This window comes from Pezoporus wallicus, unplaced genomic scaffold (genome assembly GCF_028554395.1).
Source record: "Pezoporus wallicus isolate ANWC-B61680 ecotype Strahan unplaced genomic scaffold, APGP_CSIRO_Pwel_v1 contig_5485, whole genome shotgun sequence".
Classification (NCBI taxonomy): domain Eukaryota; kingdom Metazoa; phylum Chordata; class Aves; order Psittaciformes; family Psittacidae; genus Pezoporus; species Pezoporus wallicus.
In genome coordinates, this window is record NW_026641550.1 from 6,731,397 (window position 1) to 6,754,978 (window position 23,582).

The following is a 23,582-nucleotide window of genomic DNA, read 5'->3' on the forward strand; positions in this document are numbered from 1 at the left end:
TTTTTAAAATTTAAATAGAATAAAATTAGAACAGAATAGTTAGAAGGGACCTAAACGATTATCTAGTCCAGCTCCCTGACCAATGCAGGGCTGACCAAAAGTTAAAGCATGTTGTTAAGGACACTGTCCAAATGCCTCTTCAACACTGACAGGCTTGAGGCATTAATCACCTCTCTACTAAGCCTGTTGCAGTGCTTGATCACCCTCTCATTAAAGAAATGCTTCTCAATGTCAAGTCTAAACCTCCTCTGATTGATGCAGCTTTGAGCCACATGTGCCGTCACTGGATCCCACGGAGAAGAGCTCAGCACCTTTCTCTCTGTTTCCCCTTCTCAGGAAGATGTAGAGAGCAATGAGCTCACCCCTTAGCCTCCTTCTCTCCAAGATACACAAACCCAGTGTCCTTAACTGCTCTAAATGTGCTCACTGAATGTATTCATTCCCTCCAGTCCTGTCACCAGCTTTGTTGCCCTCCTCTGGACATGTTCAAGGACCTTAACTCCCTTCTTATATTGTAGGGCCCCAGAACTGCACACAGTACTCAAGGTGAGGCTACACCAACACTGAGTACAGTGAGATAATCACCTCTGTTGACTGGCTGGTGATGCTGTGTTTGATGCACCCCAGGATGTAGCTTGCCCTCATGGCTGAGAGGGCACATTGCTGACTCACACTGAGCCTGTGGCTGACCAGCATCCTCAGGCTTCTTCCTGCAGGGCTGCTCTCCAGCCACTCTGCTCACAGGTTATACTTGTGTCCAGTCTAACCCTGTCCCAGGTGCAGAATCATAGAATAGTTTGGGATGGAAGGGACCTTTAAAGGTCATCTAGTCCAACTCCAAACTTGCAATGAGCAGGGCCACCTTCAAGTACATCAGGTTGCTCAGAGCCCTGTCCAACTTGACCTGTTTCCAGGGATAGGACAGAAGGATGCTGTCAGGGGCAGTATCAAAAGCCTTACTAAAATCCACCACCTTGCCTTCACATATAAGGCAGGTGACCTTATTGTAGAAAAATACCAAATTAGTTAAGACAGGAATACACAATAAAAAAATTAAGATATTTAATACACCAAGAGCTATTCTGTTTGGTGCAGATCCTCAAAATAAGAAAAATACCAGAAAGAATACCAGCAAAAAATTCTGCTCAAGTGCTCAAGTGTTCTGTCAACCACACATCTGCTTTAGCGGGAAAACACTCAACCTTCTCCTCTCCTTCTCAGCCAGGGCTAACCTTCCCCTGCCAAACTTCATGAATTCTAGTATTATGAATAGACAATTTCTCTACTTTTACTCAGTGACAGCTGCATGCAACATTCCCTTCTGACTGATGTCAGGCTCTTTGCTGTAAATCTGGTAGATTTTTCCTAATGCCTCATCACAGGTGTAGTTCCACAATTTAACTGAGAATCCGTATCAGCTTTGTTTTCAATTATTTAGATAATATTTATGGTAAAGAAGTTATATGCTCTACTTTTCAACATTCTTGTAATTTAGCATATGGGGAATGATGGTACAGAAAATACAAGATTTTTGTAAATTCTGAAGAGCCTGTAAAATTAATTGTACTTCTAATCAAGGGATTAGCATAGAAACTTCTTGAGAGATTCTGTCCATAAAGAATATAATTCTAAACCTGAGAAATCTCCACAATCCTTCTAGCGTGGGTAGAAAAGACATTTTTAGCAACTTCCACACAGCCGGGACAGCTGTAATTCATGTAATACTAGTATTAGCTTGAATTCGTGTGTATGCTGCCGCTGAAGTTTGTGACATTTCTTGTAATAGCTACAAAGAGTAGAAAGTCATCTAACTCAGCTTAAGATATTACTGGTTCTTACCTGGTTTCGCTTGGGTTGGAAGGTAGTAATATTCAGCCCACTCCTGTCCAGAGGCTAAGGGGAAAAAAGAAAAAAAAAAAAAGAGTAAATATTAGAGGACAATTTATTTCTTTTCCCAACAAAGGGTTGCATCCGCAAAAACATGGGGGGGTTACGATCAACTTACAGAAGAGAGTGGACTAGAAGATGGAATCCTTTTAGCATCCTGTTGAAAAACAGTGAAATAAATTAAACTGGATACTACATAAGGAAGATCTTCATCCTGTACTAGCACATTTACTATGTTTTTCAAACACACGAAATAAAACAGATTAAAAGAAGTGCCATTTACCGCCAAAGGACTTGACATCTTCTCCAATGACTGCAAGATGCGCCGTGCCGTGGAACTTGTCACACCACAGGATTGCACATTTGCTTGTTTAGCTTTCATTTGTCTTCTTACTGGTGGCTGAAAAATTAGCATTGCAAATATTATAACACTGATTTTTTAAACATGCATGTATTTTATGCCCTATGGCTATACTGATGACAGAAATGCACTCACTAGGCATTCAAGCCATGAAGAGGAAAATACACTCTATTGACTTTATAGAAGATGGGCCCCACACATCTTGCAAGCAGGAAAAAGCAATGAAAAAAATGCTAAATTGTAAAAATTCATAAAAGGGAAGATGTTAGACCTGTATGGCCTCTGAAGCAGTAATCAGGAAAACAACTGAAGCAAAGGCTTGTGCTGTACAAAGTACTTTCACTAACAAAACAGATCTCAGAGTTTCGTGATGGTGTAAGCATAAAACCAACGTATATAATCATCATCAGGAATTTCTAGTTTTACTTCTCATTTCCTCCCTTGAGGAAGGGAGTGCAGATCTTTTTATTCTGTTTAAAAAGATCTGAACTGAGCTGTAACAGATCTAAACATATAACACTGAAAAGCAGACTGGTTTATTTGTACGACATGACTTTACATAAAAATATAATAACATATTAAAAAAAAAACAAAAAAACACCCAAACCCATGCTTCTTTTCAGTGTATCTTTTTTTTAATTATGTTAAAACCCCTCCATGTAACCACATTGTGCTTATCAAGCTGCTATGTGCAGACAGACTAAACAGCGTGTAAAAAACACCAGCAAGACTTGCTGTAATCTACAGTATGTAGCAACAAGCAAGCTAATCTCTCTTTCAAAAGCCTAGCATTTTCATTTCTCCTTTCAGCATAATCCACATTTATTTTGTAGAAAATAGAAATAGGTGACCAAAGAGGGCTCCTAGCTTACAGGAAGTTTTGAGTGTTCTGAAGTTTAAGTGTTTTAAGTGAAGTGTTAAGTTTTCATGGTTTCCCCTACGTCAGGAACCTGGAGGTCCCCTTTGTTCCATGGCAGAAATAAACTGCCAGAATAGCTCCAGCAAACTCTTATTTCCAGATCCTTAAATAAAGTTCCTTGTGACTTTTGATATTATTTTTTTAATAAACATAATTTTGACTTAAACATTCTGACTGAATCAGATTTTATTGACTTCCTTTCAGAATGAACTCTAGCTACTGAGAGTTGGCAGCATTTTTAATTTGCTGGTTCATTTTAGAACACAAAGAACTCTTAGGGGCAAGCAACTCTTTTCAAGAGCTAACTGAATGATACTAAAATAGAAAGCATTTTATTGTTTATCTTGAGATTGGATTAGGACTGCATGCATCCCTCTAGGTAACAGAAGAGCAAAGGATCAGCCAAGTTGCCTCTTAGACACCACTATAGTAAGAGCGCACAGTTTTACACAATATATTCATAGCATGAGTATAGGTATGCTTGTGCAAGGTACACAAGTAAGTATCAGGCAGGTAGATTTTGCTACTATAAACACAAGTTATGCCATTACTGGTTTTAGTTACATGTTATTTTAATACAACACAGTCAGGAAGCAGCCAATGGATTTTTTTTTTAAGAGTTAACAACAGAGGAAATCCCAACTACAAACAACTAGCTAGAAACTAAGACGTTACTGTCATTCTTTTGCATCACAATGAGGATTTCTACATAAACTGTTAAAAAATAATTTAAACAGAAATTGTTCTTTCCTACTCTTGTAGGTTGAAAGGACAAAATGGGAACTGTTGCCACATTTTCAGCTCCCTGCTCACAGCTCTTCTGGCAGTGCTACCTCTTCTGTACTTTGCTTACATTTTCCCTCAGGCCTCACTGCTATTCTCATACCTGATAAGGAGCAATCCGTGCTTTTGTCTCCCTTGCTGCTGCAGCTGCACCACCGTAAGTGGTCTTTCCAGGGTAAAATGGAGAATCCCCAAGCTGGCTTGTCTTAAAGACAGAAGCATTTCCAAGTGACTACAGGACGGTATTAAGATAAGCGGTTAGTAAAATGGCTACAAATTCAAACTATTTAAAACTGATACTGTGCAGTACTTACAGGAGAGGGAGATCCAAAAGCAGATAAATTGAACGCAGGTTTTTTAGAGCTAGCTGCAGGATGTTGTGAGAGGGAATGAGATCTTTCAGCTTCTGTGGACCAGAGCAGTGGTGCTGAAGTATTTTTTGAAACTGTGATATCTGCCAAAATGACAAATGATATACATAAATGCCTTGTATACATAGAGAACTTTAATACTGAAGAACACACTAATACCAGAGTTCTTTAATACATAAAAATAAGTCTTACAGAATTTAAAAGTCTCCTAACATGTATTTATCAAACAGTCTACAATCTTCAGAGTTTTTCAAACAGATCAATTTCACATATTGTATGAAAACCAAGAGTCAACACTTAAGTCTGTTCACAGAACTGCAAATACATTACCTTTCAGTAACCTTTCAAAAGCACGCACAAGTTAATATGCTTCCAATGCAGAGCAATTTTACTTTTTAATTTTTTCACAGTAAGATAAAAGGGAACTTCATAAACACTGGTGCATCTATAATAATACAAAGTTTTTCCTATGTTGGTAAAGGGTTAGAGGCCAGCATAGGTCAGAATTGCACAGGCTTTAAACCTGAAAAATTCCTCAAAGGCTGAACTAACAGAGTTTACAACCTATTTTCCTGGAGACACACCAGAAAACTTGCTGAGCACTCAGTCAATCACTATTTAAACATGTTCTCCAGGGGCACACGTCAATCACTATTTATACTGGGGGGGGGGGGGGGGGGCGAGTGTGAAGGATAGGGGCTAGAAAAAGCCGCAAACCTGTTTGCTCTTTCTCAGTGAGATCCCCTAAGTCCCCATCTACACCAATACAATGGTTTTGGTTTTGTTTTCCTTTTTTATTTTGAAATGGTGTACATTCTTTACTGAATTCAGCAAAAGACATGGGAGTATTGACAACGGATGCCTTCTACCAGGAAAGGACAAAAAAGCAGCCCAGAAATTGCTCAGTCAGAATAGTTCTTTCATTGACTCCTGGTGAAAACAGGAAAATATCTATTTGCGTTTCCATTTGTCACCTGTATTTATTCACAGTCAAGCAGCTGTCAGTTAAATATTGTGAATCACTCTTCCTTCTAGGCATTCAACCTACCTGTCCAGCTACAGGCAGTCATCTTCAGATCCTACTATCCAAGTTCAAGATTTACAGATAACCTAGCTAAAACTGTGTTCATCAACACTGACTCAACATCAAGTCTCACAAATACATTCCAAAGCATGGTTATATTAAAAAGATGACAGGATTATATACTTCTTAAAATGCTAAAAATTCAATTTAATTCTAACACCCAAAGCTGACAGTCACTTATTTCATTTACTAAGGTGACCTGGAATATTAAAGAATGTGAAGTACTTCATGTTATCAAAAATCAATTAGAGAACATGAAAGTTACCTTTATCAGATGCTCTAGAGGAGAAGCCACTGGTTGTTGAGATGTTATCATCATCATGCTGAGAGGTAGAATCTTTTATTTCTCTTACAAGAGACAGTCCAGGACTGCCAATGCCAAGTGAAGAAGATGTAGAGGGCTGACAATGTGGTACTGTAGAATCCAACATAGTACAGTTCAAATGGCTCCGATGAAGAGACGGCCTTGTTAACACATCTGAGTAGTTCAATGCAGATCTACTTGTGGATGGTTCTAAACAAGAACAGGAAGACAATTAGCTTTCCTATAGGCAAGCTACAGAAGCCAAAACCTGTTTTCAATCAACAGTCATGCTATTGCCAAGTTTCAAGCACAAAAATAGAGAATGCAAATTTAACTTCTTCCTCACCGAGACAGGGTTTTGTCTGTCTGATTACAACAGCAACACTGCTTGTAATACTAAGTATTAATGTCCCATTAAGAAGCAGTTAACGATGAGGTTTTACAACACCAGATTCTGACCCCATGTTCAAGTGCTGTAACACTGGGTCTTCCACTAAATCAAAAATATACATCCTTCTTTTGCAGACAAAACTTGCAATAAGCTTTCCAGAATTTGAAATTACATGCCAAGTTACAGACAAATCTGCAGTTTACGTAATCTTATAACACAGATGATGTTAATATGAATACATGACATGAAAATGGGTATTTCCAGAGATTTTCTGGGGGAGTTATTTGGTGTCATCATCCCTCTTTCTAAATTCTACTACATCAGGTCATGCTACAGGCAAAACATTATCTCTGTCCATTAACTTCTGAGATGTGGGCACAAAGACAAGTAAGCACCATGGCCTCAGTTGCAAGATAGACATTTTTGCCTCATGAACCTCTCCAGTGTCCTGCAAGAGGTGCTATCACAGCTACAACTTGCCACCCAAATGGAACAGCTCTTAAGTATCTTGCCTGATACCCATGTAAGGCCACAGTCTCTCCTGGGAGTTCTGGATACAAACATGATTTTGAGTCACCATCCTCTTTACTGTAGTGACAGGACATGGAGTAACGGGTTAAGACTTAAACAGGGGAAGTTTAGACTGAATATAAGGAGGAAATTCTTTCCTGTTAGGGTCGCGAGGCACTGGAATGGGTTGCCCAGGGAGGCTGTTGAATGCTCCATCCCTGGCAGTGTTCAAGACCAGGTTGGGCGAAGCCTTGGGCGAGATGGTTTATTGTGAGGTGTCCCTGCCCATGGCAGGGGGGTTGGAACTAGATGATCTTAAGGTCCTTTCCAACCCTAACTATTCTATGATTCTATGATATTTGCACTGAAGCTTAAACTAGCTAGTTCAATCTTCATAACCACCACAATACTAGTAATTAGGTCTCCAAAGCACTGGCAGGTTTTTAGGACTGTCATGCTCAAGATAAAGTGTTATCATGTTAAAGGCTGGCCAAGCAAAGGAATATAGACTGTAGCACACTGGTAACTCAGAGCTGAAGAAACAAGCATTCCAAAATAATAACAGTAGTAATAATTAAAAATCTGATTAACTATAGCCAGAAAGATTGGCCTACAGCATCCAGACTGCAACTAAAGCTATTAAAGGTTCTAGGGTGTCCATCTGCTCATAATTTTTTACAGCTAGAAAGTTTGCTGTGCAGCTGTTCTTACTGAAAGGTCCTTTCACACAGTTCTTCAGGAAAGCCAACATGTGTTCCTCATTCATGAAGACCTTCTCTATTCCTTTATCCAAACTCATCCTGAAGCTACAGCTACACAAAAAGCAATAAAGCTCCTTATTTACAATTAGATGACACTGGTGGCAAAGGTATTTCCTCATTATTTTCCATTCTGCCAACAACAGAAGCAACTGACTTTCCACACAGATGGCTATGTACACATGTTCAGATAAAACTTCTCTACTTAATTAAGTTCCACAATACTGCTAATTTAAGAGAAGCTCAAACGAGAGCATATGCAAATTTACAGAGATCCATAGAAACAGTGAGATACAGATACAAGACACAGGTCTTTTATATGGTGAAGGGTTGCAAAATTCTTTGCCATGGGTCCAAACAGCTTTTCAAAGACCCCACAGTAGCTATGCATTTACCTTAATGTTACTACATATTTCCAAAAAATGTATTTTGAAAGAAAGCACATGGAAATTTTGAAAGAAACATATTTCAAAAAGAATAATGTCACAGACCAAGTTCCTCAGTTCTTCATTAAACTAACAAGGAATTAAACTGAAGAAGTCCAAAGGAACAAACACCACCCCCCACCCCCCCCCCCCAAGCAACAACAAAAAAAATCAGGACATGAGAAGGAATTTTCCTCTGTCACTTTAGCATCTGGTCTTTTGTTCTGAGGACACAAAACAAATTAATGTTTTTATTACCTTAGGCAATTAGACACGTTCATTCCAGAGCTTTCCAAAAGAAAATGTGACCCAGCACACTTGCAAATGAATATTATCAAAATTCTGCACCTGGCTAATTGACTACCTGAAGTTAACTGATGACTTCCAAGAGCTGTAAGACAACCACCAGTATGTTCTGCAGTTATGTGTGCAGAAACTGCATAACATAACTGCAGTTTCAGAAACAGTTACTGGGAGGGGAGGGAGTGTTTGGTGTTTTTTTGAGGTGCTTTGGTTTTGTTGGTGGGTTTGGTTGTTGGGGGGGGGGGGGGGATTTATTTATTTTTAATTCTGTCAAAATGCTCCTTCCAGCTTCCCTTAGAAATTTAGATTCAGAGCTACAAATCTGTGAACAAATACAGATGGCCAGAATGCTAAATGATTTTTCACATACCTTCTAAATTAATTCTTGCTGTTTCAGGCGTGACTCTCCCATCAATCACGATGGTATCTTCATTTGCATAATCATGGTGATAGTTTACTGGATTCTCTTCCTGGTCTGTAGATTCATTTGCATCTACACATTCATCTTCACTTTTATTGAAATACTTCTGCAACCATCCTGGTACAATGTTTTTCACCGATGCTGTCATTCTGCTAATGATTCCCTGCTTGAAAGGAAAAAAAACACTTGTTAACTACAGAAACACAGTCAACAGCACACGCTACAATGCAGCCTTGCACGCACTTTGAAGACGGATGTTAGATAGCAAATATTCAGGACAAGAATAATATAGAGGGGGATGATTCTTGACATAGGATCTCTACACCGCTGGGACACATGTGACAAAAATTCACCCAATATTGATTTAGTACTAATCTATCAGTTTCTGCACTCCCCAGTGACCTTGACAATGTTCAAGGTTCTGACATTTCAGCCAAAGCTTACAAGAGGCTTATCAAGTCACAAGGTCATCAGAAAATTCTATTTCTAAATAACTGCTGATGTACATACAGGTTTTGAGGATTCTTCCCCTTAACGCCTTCACTTGAAAACCCATCAAAACAAGAAGCTCAGCAATTCTTTGCAGTGACACTAAGGACTATAATAGCTGCTACAATCAGTGAACTTAAATATTTCTAATTTTTCTAATGCTGAACTGCAATAACAACATGTATCAAAAAACCCCACTGTTATGCTCTGAACAGTCAGAGTACCCTGAAAGAAACAGCTGTAGTTGAATAACAGACGCCTCACTACAGGACTGTTAAAGAGATCCGTTTTGACCAAATTTCATTTCATGGTATGTTAAAGTTTTGGATCTCCAAACCTTAATATTCTGCAATGACTGAGTACGTAACAGCCATTTCCATCTTGACATTCAACAGTTCTTCACAAGGCTTACATTCTACATTTAAGAGATGCTTATTTACCATTTTGTTTTAGGCAGTCACTTGTCCCCCTGATGGAGAATCATGCCCTCAAGATTTCAACACACCTTCCTGTCAAATCTCAACCCTGTGCATCAGATCACTTGCAGCATGGAGCTCCCTCCCTCTTACTCTGACTGCAGCCAAAGAACCAGGTGTTAAACTCTACAAGCTGCATGCAAACTGCAAATTCAACACTTTGGAAACTGAAAAGTAACGAGTTAAAGAGATTTTTGCTGAACTCCATTACCAGTTGGTAACACATGTACCAAAGGCTCTGGCAAGGTACTTTGGTATTTTTCTGGGTTTAGGCAACAAAATAGTAATTCAGGTGTAGAAATTGAGAATGTTCTTTGAGCATGTAATAGTTACAGTCTAGTAAGCAACTGTGAAACCAGAACCCTGCTGTATTCAACTTTCTTAAAAAAAAAAATAAATATAGCATACAAATGAAAAAAGAAGCCCGTATCACTTATTATTCAAGTCTCTCATACACAATAATGCAAATACCAACTAACAGGAGTTATGAACAAATTAGGCGCCCTTGAATCTAGAGTTAAGAAGGGGGAGGAGACAGGGAAGGCAGAAAACAGAAAGCCTTTTCACAGAAAGTCAACTTACAATTTGATGTTTTTCATAATGATCTGTAATTCAATCTCGTACTTGCATAAAGACAAAATATCCAGAGACAGTTTAAACTAGACAGACTACTGAGCTATAAACATATCCATCACAATTACCACACAAAGATATACACCATGTACCATGCTTAGGATGTTGCTGCTATTCTACATAAATACTAAGCCTCAGCTTTCCAACAAAAGCTAACACTATGTAATACCAGAGTTCACAAATAGTTCAGTGCATGGTACTAGCAAAAAGGCAGTTCCCCAACTCTGCCCTCAGCCCCTCACTTCCACCTTTGCCTGTGACACTGTCCCACTCTTTAGGGCAAATATTTTGCTGTTATGAATAAAAGTATATCAGGAACTCACAGGAGTGAATGCCAAAATAAGCAAATGGTTAGGACACAAACTGCATCCAAGGCAATGCTCTTTCCAAAAAGTTGGCCACTACCGCACTCAGCGTTGCTAGAGAGTTTCTCCATCAGAGAACAGACATTATTGGCCATAAAACTGACCTAAATGATTCTTTTTGCTCCTAGGACTGAAAACTACCTGAGAAGTCACAGGCATCCAATCATTAGTAATCTAATGAATAAATGGAGAATCTAGCTAGTTAATAATTAACCAAGATGACATTTTACCATCCACACCTAAAACCATGCTGGTTTGACCCTTTCTTGCATGTGGCAGCCTTGCTAGCGTGTCCCTATCATCAGCACTAACACTGATGTAACCTCCCAAAGCAATCCAGGAGCTGGATTTCATGCAGCCACACTGTAACAGGTATTAATAGGCTGCTCCTTCTGGCTCAGGCTCAGGGGAAGACCAAAAGCCTTGTTTTTTGCTCCAAAATACTGCTGGCTTAGTGACAAAGCAAGGAAAAGCAAAATACATGGAAACACACCTCCATTTTCTGTATGCAAAATGAAAATATTGATTAAAGGCACTGTGAAAGAACTATTAAGGTATTATGCATGAACCATCATCAAACACAGCTATTGCTAAAAAATCCCACATCCTTACTAAAGCCACACACTCCAGGGTATGCCCATTCTCACAACAGAAAAAGAAAGCAAGAAAATGAAAATTTCCTTATGGCACCTCTTACCTGCCCATCACAGCTGAAAGGCAACCCTTAAAGCCCTATGTCTGGATTCCTGTCCAAGGCAGGCAGTTAAGGTACCCCAGACCAACTGCACGTTTTAAACATGCACACTCCCATATTCTTGCTAGGACTTCAGCAGTGTCATGCCTTACACTGTCTTTAAAGCTGGCTGATTTTAATCTTACCCTAACTTTTAGTTTTCTTATTCTTCAAGGGTGTTTGAACACCCTTTCCCTCTCCCTGAACATGCAACATAAGCCTACCCTGTCAGCAGCAGAACACGTTCCCTACCCCTCTTGTGCCACCAGTTTCATACTTTGTCATCCTAGGTTCCTTGGTACTACCATTTCCCTACACAGGCATCACTAATCCTTTTATAAGGCTAGCAAGGATACTGCACAGCTCACTGATGCAAACAAATCTTCAGAGGTGAAATACAAAAGACAAAGCCCATGACAATTCTAACAGGCTTATTCCTCCAGCAAAATCTGAGCAAACTGCTCAAATCCCAAACTCCTCATGCCACAAATGCGCACCAGTCCTTCCTGAACATCTTCATTCACTACATCTACGCTGAACACGCTATGGCACAAAAACTCTTCTAGTTTCCAAACCAAGGTTGGAAGCAGAGGAAGTGGCACCTGCTGTTATGAGCTTTAATGCTCCTAAACAGCTCGTCTCTACAGGCCACAGAGGCGCCAAACTTAGTATCGTGAAAGGGCAGTAGATGCAACCTACTGGCAATCCTGACTACATGTAGCAGTGTTTTAGTCAGTGAATGTGTTTTAGTCCTTAACTTGACTGATTTCAGCAGTCTGAGAGCTCCTGTCAGTACCAACAGTTGTCCGCTCATCTTAAGTGCGTTCATACTCTATTCTTATCCTAAAGCATCAGCAGAAAAGTAAACAAACAAGCAAGAAAAAAAACCTCCAAACACAAAAAAAAGAAATCTGCTGAAAAGATCCAGTACTTAGGAATAGCTATTTACAACAGTTTTGCAAATTCCATGCATCATCTTAAGTGTCTGGAGCTCTGCTAGATATATCTGTGTCTATGTATACAAACACCACAACACTAACTACAGTTTCAGTTACTCAAGGCATATTGCCTTGAGATGCAATTCTAAGCAAATCTATATAGACAGAAATACTAAATAGTAAAACAACATGTATCGTAATTTCCTACTTTAAAATACAATTTTTTCAACAGAGTTATATAAAGGAAGAAAATCAATAGTTATGGTCACAGTTCACCTTACAAACTTAGAAGTAGGCTACTTGGCCAAAAATATTTATGGAATAGTTTTCCAAGCTCATAAGGGTCTTTCAAATAGCATGGAGGATTGGGGATGGTGTATGCTGGCAGGAGTACTCACCAATGATGCATTACTGGAAAATATGTATTTTTTGTAATTGACCTGATTCAGTTTGAGAAGCTTAGGTAAATCCCACATGTATGAAAAGATGCATGAAAAATATTATATATAGATTATACAAAGGTATTTGTCAGAGATGCAAAATACGCAACCAGATAAAAGAGCTAATTTCCACTTCACTGTGTGCAAACCTCTGCAAAGCATCAAGTTTTTACCTCCAGGCCAATGAGATTTATTTGCTTCCCATTGCAAAGTTCAAGTTATTAGAACATATGAATCAGTGATTCCTCAAAAATAAAACCTGCACCTAACAGTGAAGTTCACCATTACAGAGCAGATCTAACCACTTCCAACCATCAAAAACGCATTTCCGTGCCCTCTCCATCCCCCATGGTTACCTCATGTCAGCTCTGGCACGTAACAGCTACTCTCCGTACTAGCTGAATTCATTAATCTGGCAAAAAAGTACATGTTTCTCTGCTGGACTAATGAGTTCAACTGGCTCAGTGCACCAGAACTGGCCTGAGAGACAGCAAGATCAGGGAGCCAGGACAAAGAAACAAAGATTATCCATTCTTTTAACCATCCTTTGTCTGTACTGCCATTGAAGAGATTGTCCCTTTCTCCTCTCATCAACTCACCCTTCCCTTGCTCTGCTGCTACCACACGTATGCAGCAAAGGAACAAACTGTATCAGGGCTCTATCTAAAAGATCCAGCCAAAAATTCATCTACACACTGTGATGGCGAGCAATGCCCTTCAAGGGCTTCAGGTCACTGGTCCAGCTTACCACATGGCTGGGCTGCAGGAACAGAAGTGGGAACATGACATGATTGTCTCTTGCAGCAGCAAACTCAGACTGGCTTAAACTAACTCTGCTTTTGCTACTTGGGGAGTGGTTTCAATTTGGATGAAGGACAGCAGAGTTTGACATTTCATTTAGAAAAAAAAAGACAATAAAACTATGACTTAATATGAACAATATGTTCCAGGAATGCCATTAATTATGTAATATTTGAAAACAACAATCTTTTTTAAGGCAAGTGGACTAGATCAGATTTATTTCTAAAAATCATGAAGAAGGGATTACGATACCAGATGCCAGTATATTCCCTTTTCATTGCTTGAAGTGAGCCTTAATTTCCTATGTCTAGTTAGCTTTAGAATAAGCAGTACAGGGAACTTCAGGTGCTGTTTTACGTTTTGGCACTGCTTGCACATCTGTACCCATCATTATCACTTCCATCTGAGTGCAAAATGCCAGTGTATGCCCTAGTAGCTAAATCAGTGCTAACCCACTAGGTTAAATCCTTGTCACACTGAATGGTTTTATCTCAGGTTCTGTCCACACCTTTAGTTGACACAGTGACATTACACTGTGACATTACAAAGAGCACACCAAGTACAGGGCACTTTTCTTCCTTCCTTGTAAAAGCACTACATTAGGTTCTAGTTCATCCTCAGCATCAATCAGTGATGGGCACTGTAAATTACTGAGTGTATGTTCAGTACTACACTTTGAGACAGAAATCTATCACCATCGAAACAAAATTTAGATTAAAGAGAACTACTTTCACTTACAACTTCACAAGCATTTTTAAAGGGGTTCTTTCTTAATTTAAGAAGGGACTGTACGCACAGTTGCTATTTATTTATTGAAAGACTACCACACACAGTGTGGCTGTAGTCAAGTTTCATAAACAGTACACAGAATTACATTATTTCAAATGCTGCTTAGAATATTTTTCTTTTCCTATAAGGGAACTCTACAGTCTAAAATGATTATTTTTATTTAACAACAATAGCTAAAAAAAAAAAAAAAAAATCCACAGCATCGGAATAGCAAACTCTGACATAACCACACGGACAAAAAGTTTAAAGTTTCTAAAATCAGAATGATCAAGAAATCTATTTCAAATAGCACTAGATGGTCTTTACAAGGCCATTAGTACAAGTTATCCGATTTAGCACACAGTATGCTAACAAACATTTTATATTTAGGACTCAAATACACAGTTCAGGCATTAAAGTATCTATCTTGTAGGCATTCTCTACACAATAAGACCCAATTCATTACAGCATTTCTATTTCACCAAATAGAATTGATAATAGAAATGGCAAGCTCTTTCTCTTTCCTACATTTAAGGCAAATAAGATCTTTATACATTAGACCTGTAATTCAGTCTCAAAGAAAAGACCAGATGAACTGTTTAATCCTTTATTTACTGTACTCTTGGAAGTCACCAGGCCTTGAGGTCTAGTAGTGGACAGTCGGGAGACTCATCTGCTTCAAGCAGAGTTTGATTCAAAACACAATCACAACTAAAAGCAAAGTCAGTTCTCTGGGTACACTCTCACCCAACTCTTTCCATATCAGAGCTATGGAGATAGTAACGAACAACCTCAGGAAGGAGAAAATTTTCTACAGGCAAAGCTAGTGTGTGTGCTAAAACTGTCAGACTTGAGTTCATGCTGGTGTCCATGTGTTTGTGTACGTTTTTCCTGGCAAAGATGAACAAAAAGATGAACTTCTGCTTACTTCAAAAAAAAAAAAAAAAAGATGGTCACAACCAAGCCACAAAACCACTGTAATTAAATGCAACACACAATTATAAGTTACAGAAACTCAAAGGAAACTTCACCCCCTCAGAAATTACTAGTTACCCTAATACAAAAGCTTTAGTGCTGTTGCATTTCCTAGACAAAGGGGAGAAAAAGTCTTTTCTTGTCAAGACGGGGAATGTATTTGTAAAACTCTCCAACAAAAACAAACAAAAACAAATCTTACAGTTAACAGAAGATCTTTTAATTAGTATTTTTGTACAGTAATCTAGAATACCACAGTGACAAACACTGTATCAGCAAGCTGCAAAACTACTTACGCTTCAGGCAAAGTCAAACAAGCTAGCTCGTGCTTGCCTCCACTCAGTTTTAAGACGGTCCAACTGATTTGGCTTAAAGGGTTTAGAGATTACATACCCAGTCCCTTCCACCAACAAAGTTGTTTGTATAACAATCTCCCACCAGAAGTGGTGACATACAGTGTGAATAACACCACCTTCAAGGAGCTCAACTGTTAGCAAAATTACCATCTGTTTGGCTTAAAAGGTGCATTTAAATTGTACCTTCAATTAGACACTTGTAACAGGCAGACAGATCTGTAGCATTTAGGCACAAGGACAAGGCAAGTAAAGACTTTAAAAGCAGCACTATAAATTAAAAAAATAAAGCTTTATTTATTTGGGAGTGAGTCCAGCAGAGGCCACAAAGGTGATCAGAGGTCTGGAGCATGTTTCTTATGAAGACAGGCTGAAAGAGTTGGGTTTGTTGAGCCTGGGGAAAACTCTGTTAAGAACTTATAGCAGCTTCCCAGTACCTAAAGGGGACCTACAAGAAATCTGGAGAGAGACTTTGACAAGGACATGTAGTGACAGGACAAGGGGTAATGGCTTCAAACTGAAAGAGGAGAGATGTAGATTAGATATTAGGGAAAAGCTCTTCATTGTGAGGGTGGTGACGCACTGGAACAGGTTGCCCAAAGAAGCTGTGGCTGCCCCACCCCTGGCAGTGCTCAAGGCCAGGCTGGACAGGGTTTTGAGCAACCTGGTCTAGTGGAAGGTGTCCCTGCCCATGGCAGGGGGCTGGACCTGGATGATCTCTAAGGTCCCTTCCAACCCAAACCGGTCTGAGATTCCGTGATAAAATAAAATATGGAATGTATTGCCAAGAGGGAAGATACCTAGCACAAGAGATGTGTACAAAAGAAAACAACAAATATATTTAGGGCAGCTGTTCACAAAAATGCATAGACAAGTAATCTAATACCGGAACAAGTAATTAAAAAAATCTGCCTAATGGCTAGGATTTTTCATTAGAAGAACATTGTGGACACTTAATTCTTCATCACTGAGGACCTGTACTGTTACAAAAAGCACAGAGGAAAGTTTTCATTATGTTGTCTTAGTAGTACATACCAAGAAATGTACACTGAGGAGCATCTCCTCCTTCTCTCATGACTGTATAAATATCATAATTCAACATATTGTAGATGTACAAGAGCTACACAATAAACACTGGATCGATTACACAGAACTTTAAAATACAAAAACTCAAGGATTTTTTGCAATTTAACAGCAGAAAATGACCACAGAAGACTTTCTTTTTCTTTTTCTTTTTTTTTTTTTTTTAGAAAAGAAAGAGAAAAGCCTCTTAGCTATTCTGTTCTTGAGGGTAACCCTGCAATTTACTCTAGATAAAATCCAACGGCACTATGGAAGTCATTATCTCTTCCCTTGAAAATAGAGGATGGACAAACAAAAGGATTATCAACCTAGAGTAACATTGGCATTTACACTGAAACCACGTCTGTGGGTGTTCTGTGGTCCAACAGCAGCACTCACAGAACCACACAGAAGCCGTATGACACCCCAGGTCACCTACTCCAACCTCCCGCTCAGAGAAAGGCCAAGAACAGGTTGCTGTGCCCACCTGGGTTTTGAGCAGCTCCAGGGATGGAGACTCTAGGCAGTTCTTCCAACATGTTGGCTGTCCTCACAGTTAAAAGACTTGTCCCAGTATTAAATCAGAACTTTCATTTTTGCAACTGAGTCCACTGTCTCTTTTTCTACTGCAGTGAACCTTCTACAATAGCCTTGGTGTACCTTCTTTATACTCTTGTTTATTATTTGCTCTTACGCTGAATACACACAGCTGTCTCAGCCCCCTGATCCTTTCGGTGGCCCTCGACTAAGATTCACTCCAGTATGTAAACATCTTTTTTTTTTGTACTGGAAAGACCAAAATTGGACACAACAGTCCAAATGCAGTCCTAAAGGTGTTGAATAGAGCAGAAAAAATAGCTCCCTCAACAACCTTCCCACATTCTTACTAATACCACCTAGAATGCAGTTGGCCTTCTTTACCTCAATGGCATACTGCTGACTTAGGTTCAGTTTGCTGTCCCGGATGTTTTTTTTGTCCCAGGTGAAGGACTTGGCATTTGCCTTTATCAAACCTCATGAGGTTCCCAGCAGTCCATTTCTATCAAGATCCCTCAGAAGCAATCCCATCCTTCATAATACAATACGGCTGATGTTCCCCTAGGTTTGGTAACCTCTGGGAGCCTGTTGAGGATGTATGCCATTCCTTCATCCCATGTTGTTAATAAAGACATAAATATCAATCTCCAAGAGCCTCTACTTACAAGCAGATGTCACTAGAATTTTCTACTGCTGATTGACAACCCTTTGAGGCCCATGGTCCCAACTAATTTCCCAACTACTTTACAGTCCACTGGACACGTCCTCATTTCACCAGCTGGACTACAAGGATAACACAGGAGACCATGCTCAGGTCCTTGTTAAAAGTGCAGGTAAACAACATCCACTGCTTACCCCAAGTCCACTGAGCAGGTCATCCCACTGCGATACGTATTTGTTACAGAGGCTACGGTAGCCCACATCTGCATCCCTCTGAAATAGCTCTGCTCAAACTTTTTTAGTCATGCAAAGACATTTTGAACTCTGTCCTCTCACAGTCCTTCGAATCAGCAGCAGCTCAGTTCCTCCAGGGCAGGGGAGCAAGAACCGGTTCTAATTACTGACTGGAGGAATAAATAACTCTGAGGAAGTGATGTGCTGCCAGGAACCAAAGGCAATTTGCAGTGATCCAGCTAACACAGTCTATTTCATCTGCTTTTTTCCTCTCCTAAAGTACTGCTCACTAATACTGTGGGTTTTTTTTCAACACTTCACAGCCTCCAAGGCTGTCATGACAACACTTTGATAGGCAAAACCCAAAATATTAATAAAATGCTATAGCAATCATCATTCCAAATTTGTTGTACCGCTGGCAGTATTGTTAGCCTAAATGAGAGAAAATTATCAATAGCTTAAAATGTTCTTCCCAGCTAGGATACATTTCTGTTTCCAGTAGCAGCAGAAGTAAAAGTACCACATTTAAACATCTGGTTTACTACTACAATCTGATATTACTGGGACAGAGACAAAACGTCTGATATTAACTAGTACCCCATTAATTTAAAATAGATTTTTAAATAAATATTACACATTTCTTCAAATCTATTAATTTTAATGTGCTAGCCTACTACTAAACCAAAACAAGCAGAGATGCATACAATTCTAAATACAACCACCTAAGCAGGCTTCTAGGTACAATCCTACTGATAGGAGTTAAGCCAATACAATTACGCTCATGTTGGTCCCTACGGACATTCTTAATAAAGGTTATTTAAATTACTATTTTCCTGCTTTATGCTTATGAAACCTTACCTAGTTTACATTACTCAACATAGTACTCTAGGAACTCTTAAGCCTGAGAGTTTCATAATTTCCTCCCAAAATAAACCTAGTGGTTTATAAGATCCTGTCTGCCCACTGCCTGCAGACAGCACCCAACAAGAAAATGCCATGCATACTCCAAACAACAGTTTACAACTGGCCTACCTTCAAGACAGCAGCAGGTGATAAAGTAACAATTAAGACATTGCTGCATATAGCCTAAGCTCCAGATCCTGTGGCTAGGGAGAAATCCCATGATTTCTCAAGTGACTTTGTGAAACTCACCAATCCAGACAGGACTTTAAGGATCAGGACTAGCGAATATGCCTTGCAGCGGCTGCTCAGTCCCCTTTCAGCTAATATCCTAACTACAGCAACGCAAAACCAACTACAAACATGCAGAAACTCAGGCTGGTTTCTCAAAGGAAAACACCTTTGGACCGTTTTCTTGTGTATCATGTAGCACATCTACATTATAAATACGCACAGGCAAGTATATGTGTAAGAAAAAAAACAAACCACCAACAAAAACTTATCGCTCCACAGCAGAAGTTTCAATCTACAAATATTATCTCCAATATCAAACAGCTCCAGGCTGAAGCTTAACATAAACATGCAGGTTTATGGGAAGGTTATAAAGACTTTTCAGGTAATTGTTTTTTTTCATGCTCAAATCTGCTTGTATGAGCTTAAAAGTCCAGGTGAGTCAAAGTTCCTTGACATTTTCATTTGAATGGTTAATTATCAAATTAAAAAATAACCAAAACAAGTGGTTTTAGGCTCTTCTCATATAAGTCCCATTTAGAACCTCTGAAACCTATGTTACCTGCATGAGAATGGCACTATTCCAGGCTAAACCAGCGCACACTACAAGAGCACAAAATTAAACATAAAATTAACAACTGGAATATACAAATACTAAACTAGAAGCTGTTTAATACCTCAGCAATGTAAACAGTCATCCCAATAACACACCCATACCATGTAATCCCTATCATCAGCCTACCTACATGACGAGGACAAACCAGCATTCAGAAACCCCAGGGCCACATCCGGAAGATGAAACCCAGATGTGAGACACAAGAGCTCCTTGCTTGCACATGTTTAGCTCTCAGAGAAGCTGTAATTTTAACCCAAGTGCCTAAGCTCCTTACACAGTACAGAGGGAGGTTGGATATTTCAGCATGAGATGGCTGAGTAAACGGGTAGCACGCTAAGCACAGCGTAATCTAAAGTCAACACATTCACCATGGAGCTGTCAACACTTAGCAACTAGGAAAGCACAGTCAATGTGGAGGGACTCCTCAGTTCTACCCCCAGAATGCCCAACACAGAGCTATAAAAGGGCTCTTTCCGAGATGTGATTCCCACCTCACAAACCTTCACAGTGGGTGAGCCTGTGCCATCTTTACTTAACAGTGCTGCTACTTTCTGCTGTTGGTTTAATATCACTGCTGACAGTGCACTTCTTATAATGCAGGAGAGTAGAAGGGAAAATGCCATGGCTTAGTTCCTTCACAAGTGGGGGACTCTGTAGCCGTATCACCACCGTCCAGAATACGCAAACTGCAAGTCAGAGTCTTCTCTTCCAGGCTGCACCTGTTTACCTCTCCTATTTGAGGCTGCTTTTAAAAAAGGCTCTAGATTTAAAAAAAAAAACATGCACACAAACATAATGATGCATGCCTCTGAAGTTTAATGATCAGGCACTTAGGGAGAAAAAGGCAGAAAATATTGGGCTTTGCATGTTTGCTCCAAGAAACATCTAACATAAAGCATCTTCTGAAATCAAGGATCAGTGCCTGCATGTCTCCAGCCTTGGAGAGCAACATCTTCTTAGACATCCTCTTTCTGGCTCAGTGAATCATGCTTTCTTTTTCTGGATAGTAACACAGCTTCAGCCAGGAGAACTGAGGACAACATACAGCTTGGCAACTGGGATATTTGCCCAGAAAGTGGAAGATGTAGGTTGATCCCTCCAGGCAAAAAGGCATCTGAAGCAGGGTCTACCACATTCTGAACAAATGATTTACCTAATAGTCATTACAAAGCAGCAGCAACAACACCTCCTCTTCCAACTGTCTTCTAAAACTGTCACTGTCCTTTAGAGCAGACTAACTCTGCAGCACATGTTGGGCATGATCAGAGAACTCTCACCTGACTGAACTCTCCAGGAGACTATAGCAAAATAACACCACCCAGAAAGCAGTCAGTCATGAGCCAGGCATCATGCTCACCACTGGGCACAGAAGTGGAAAAAAGAAATTAAAAAATCAGATGTCCCAAGAGCTTTAAAGGCATCAGCTATACTGAGTACTGTGCTTAGGCACCTTCAGAGCTCAATGAGAAGAGACAGGGTTTTCAGGACTGCAGCTCTGACCACAAACACCTCTAAGAGTTCTATTAAAGCATCTCTATGAACCTACTTATTGATAACAGGGGGATCAGAATCAGAGATATAACCTCATGTCGGGATTGCATTAAGCACTTTCTTGTCTTCCCAAACTCATTAGCGAGAGACAATTAACACTAAAGCGCAGAATACTTCTGCAGAGTGGGCACTGTATTGAAAATAGGAACACTTGTCAATAAATTCCCATTTAAGTTAGCTATCTACCCAGAGCTCATCTTTGAATGTAATGCAGGTTAGCTAGCTGCACAGGGTTAAAAAGCTACCCATTAGAACAAGTGGACATGTCTGACGTCTATCAGTTTGCCTATTTATTTAATCATTACAATTCTCTCCCTCCCCACCCCCCCCCCCCTCCCCCCCAGTATATTACTGTTAATTTGATCTATGTATTCAATTTACAGCATCCATTCTCTGGGCAGAATCCCACAGACCTCCCCAAACACGTGCCTGCTTTGGCACACTGTTTAAATAAACCTACCAGAAAAAGTGCCGAGATAACAGACAATGGAAGAGTCAGAAAACTATCTAGACTGATTATTTCAAATTCAAGGGTAAGATTTATCAGTTACCTACACAGGATCAACACACGTGAGATACAGGAATTTCAACATTGTTCCAGCATTCACCTAAGAGCTGTTGACATCTGCTCTGAAAGTGCAGTGATCCTTTGTATGAAGTCATTGTGCTAGCTTTATAAGCACAACACTGCTGTACAACACTATATAAAAGCCTAAGTGTAGTACGTCCCAAATAACAAAAACTAATCAAGCAACGACTCGTGCACAGCACTCCCTCAATTTTGTATACAATACTCAACCCCGTAGCTTATGTTACCGATGCAATAACGTAAAGGTTTTGGCTGAACAGTCAACTTCAGGTTCGTAAGTACACGTTGAAGTAATTTCCAGAGCACTGTCTCTAGGCATCTTGCAATTTCTTGGCTAGTGGCAGTTGGCAAGATCTCTGCTTCCTCCCCCCCTCCAGCCACTCTAAATGGCATGGGATTCTTTTTTGTGCCGCAATTTACCCTAGTTTTTGTTATCCGTCTACTCTGTCCTACAATACAAAGAAGAACAAATGCCTTATGAACTACATTTCACTTGCACTGCATCAGCACATTTAGTCACAGGAAAGAGGCTGAAGAAACTACCAGATGCAGACCCGAGGGCTCTGCATGCAGCATCCCACAAAAAAAAAAAAACCAGTCGAGGATGCCCGACTCAAACTCATTTGCGATTTGAACTTTATCAAGAAACACAAATCTTAGAAGCGATGCACTTAAATCTGAAGAGTAACTACGCCTGATAACCCAGCATTAGTTTAACGGGGCGGGGGGGGGGTGGATAACAACTCACTCCGAGACGGTTGCATACAGACAGCAGTTTATTCTTCCGGGTGTTCGCCCCGGGGTCGTTAAGGAACAGCACACCCCGGAGACAAAACCCCACGACCACTCCGCCGAGGGGTGGCCGGCCCACCCCAGCCGCAGGGCGCAGCGAAGGAGGTCCCAGCCGCCGCGGTCGCTTACCGCCTTCGCTCCTTGCCAAGCGGGGGCATCTCCCCCGGCCCAGCGGCAGACAAAAAGGGAGGCGAGGATTCCCCCGCGGGCCGGGGCTGCCGGCGGAGCGAGAGCGGGGAGAGCGCCCGGAAATCCCACAATGCCCGCGGCCCCGGCGGGAAACCCTTCTCCACTCCCCGGGCCGCTCCACCGGGAAACCCCGACCCAAAGCCGCGCACGTGTGGGGATGGGGAGTGGGAAACGTGGAACAAGGGGGAGGCTCCGCCGCGCTGGGCCTACTCCCGCCGCTGAGGGGGCTCAGGGGAATAGGCCTTCCTCCCGCCGGGGGTGACCCGCAGGCTCCCGCCGCCGCGCACTCACCTGCTTGTTCCTCGCATAGGGAGGCTTCGCGGCGCCCAGGTGGTACCGCCGGGTCCGAATCTTGCCGCCGCCGCCGAACCCTCCGCCGCCGCCGTCCGAGGCCATGACAGGATCCGGCCCCGCTACTGCCCCCTTCCCCCCCCACCGCTGCCCCGGCCCCGCCGCGCGCGCGCGCCGGGCCCGGCCCCAGCCCCCGCCGGCCGCCTCGTGCAGGCGCGCTCCTGCGCTGCGGCCCGGCTACACTCGCCGCTCAGTGCTGTCACCGCCTCAGCTCGGCCCGGCCAGGCCCGGCCCGCGCGCCGCTCCCGCCCGCCACGCGCCTCGCGGCCTTGCGCTGGGGGCTCCGCGGCCTGCCCCTCCCCGCCGCGCCACTCCGCCGCCGGTTCGCTCGACTCGCGCGCCGGGGCGCGAGCGCGCGCGCTCCCTCTCACGTTCCCCCTGC

At 41.2% G+C, this 23,582-nt stretch overlaps 1 protein-coding gene across 5 annotated transcripts in view; it reads right to left on the bottom strand.

Moving 5' to 3' along the window:
- Positions 1–23,296, bottom strand: part of NUP153 (nucleoporin 153) — a 44,206-nt gene extending 20,910 nt beyond the window's left edge. For 3 of the 5 annotated variants that reach the window (XM_057424359.1, XM_057424358.1, XM_057424362.1), the window contains exons 1-8: positions 23,141–23,290; positions 8,467–8,683; positions 5,671–5,919; positions 4,265–4,404; positions 4,054–4,182; positions 2,171–2,287; positions 2,006–2,044; positions 1,840–1,893 (exon numbers count right to left, since the gene is read on the bottom strand). In XM_057424359.1, coding sequence (XP_057280342.1) covers positions 1,840–1,893; positions 2,006–2,044; positions 2,171–2,287; positions 4,054–4,182; positions 4,265–4,404; positions 5,671–5,919; positions 8,467–8,683; positions 23,141–23,245 — 1,050 coding nt within the window. In that variant the 5' untranslated portion in view covers positions 23,246–23,290. Of the gene's footprint in view, positions 1–1,839; positions 1,894–2,005; positions 2,045–2,170; positions 2,288–4,053; positions 4,183–4,264; positions 4,405–5,670; positions 5,920–8,466; positions 8,684–9,446; positions 9,465–23,140 lie in introns of those variants that run through there. The other 2 variants (XM_057424360.1, XM_057424361.1) reach the window with 2 other exon arrangements.
- Positions 23,297–23,582: the final 286 nt, after the last annotated feature.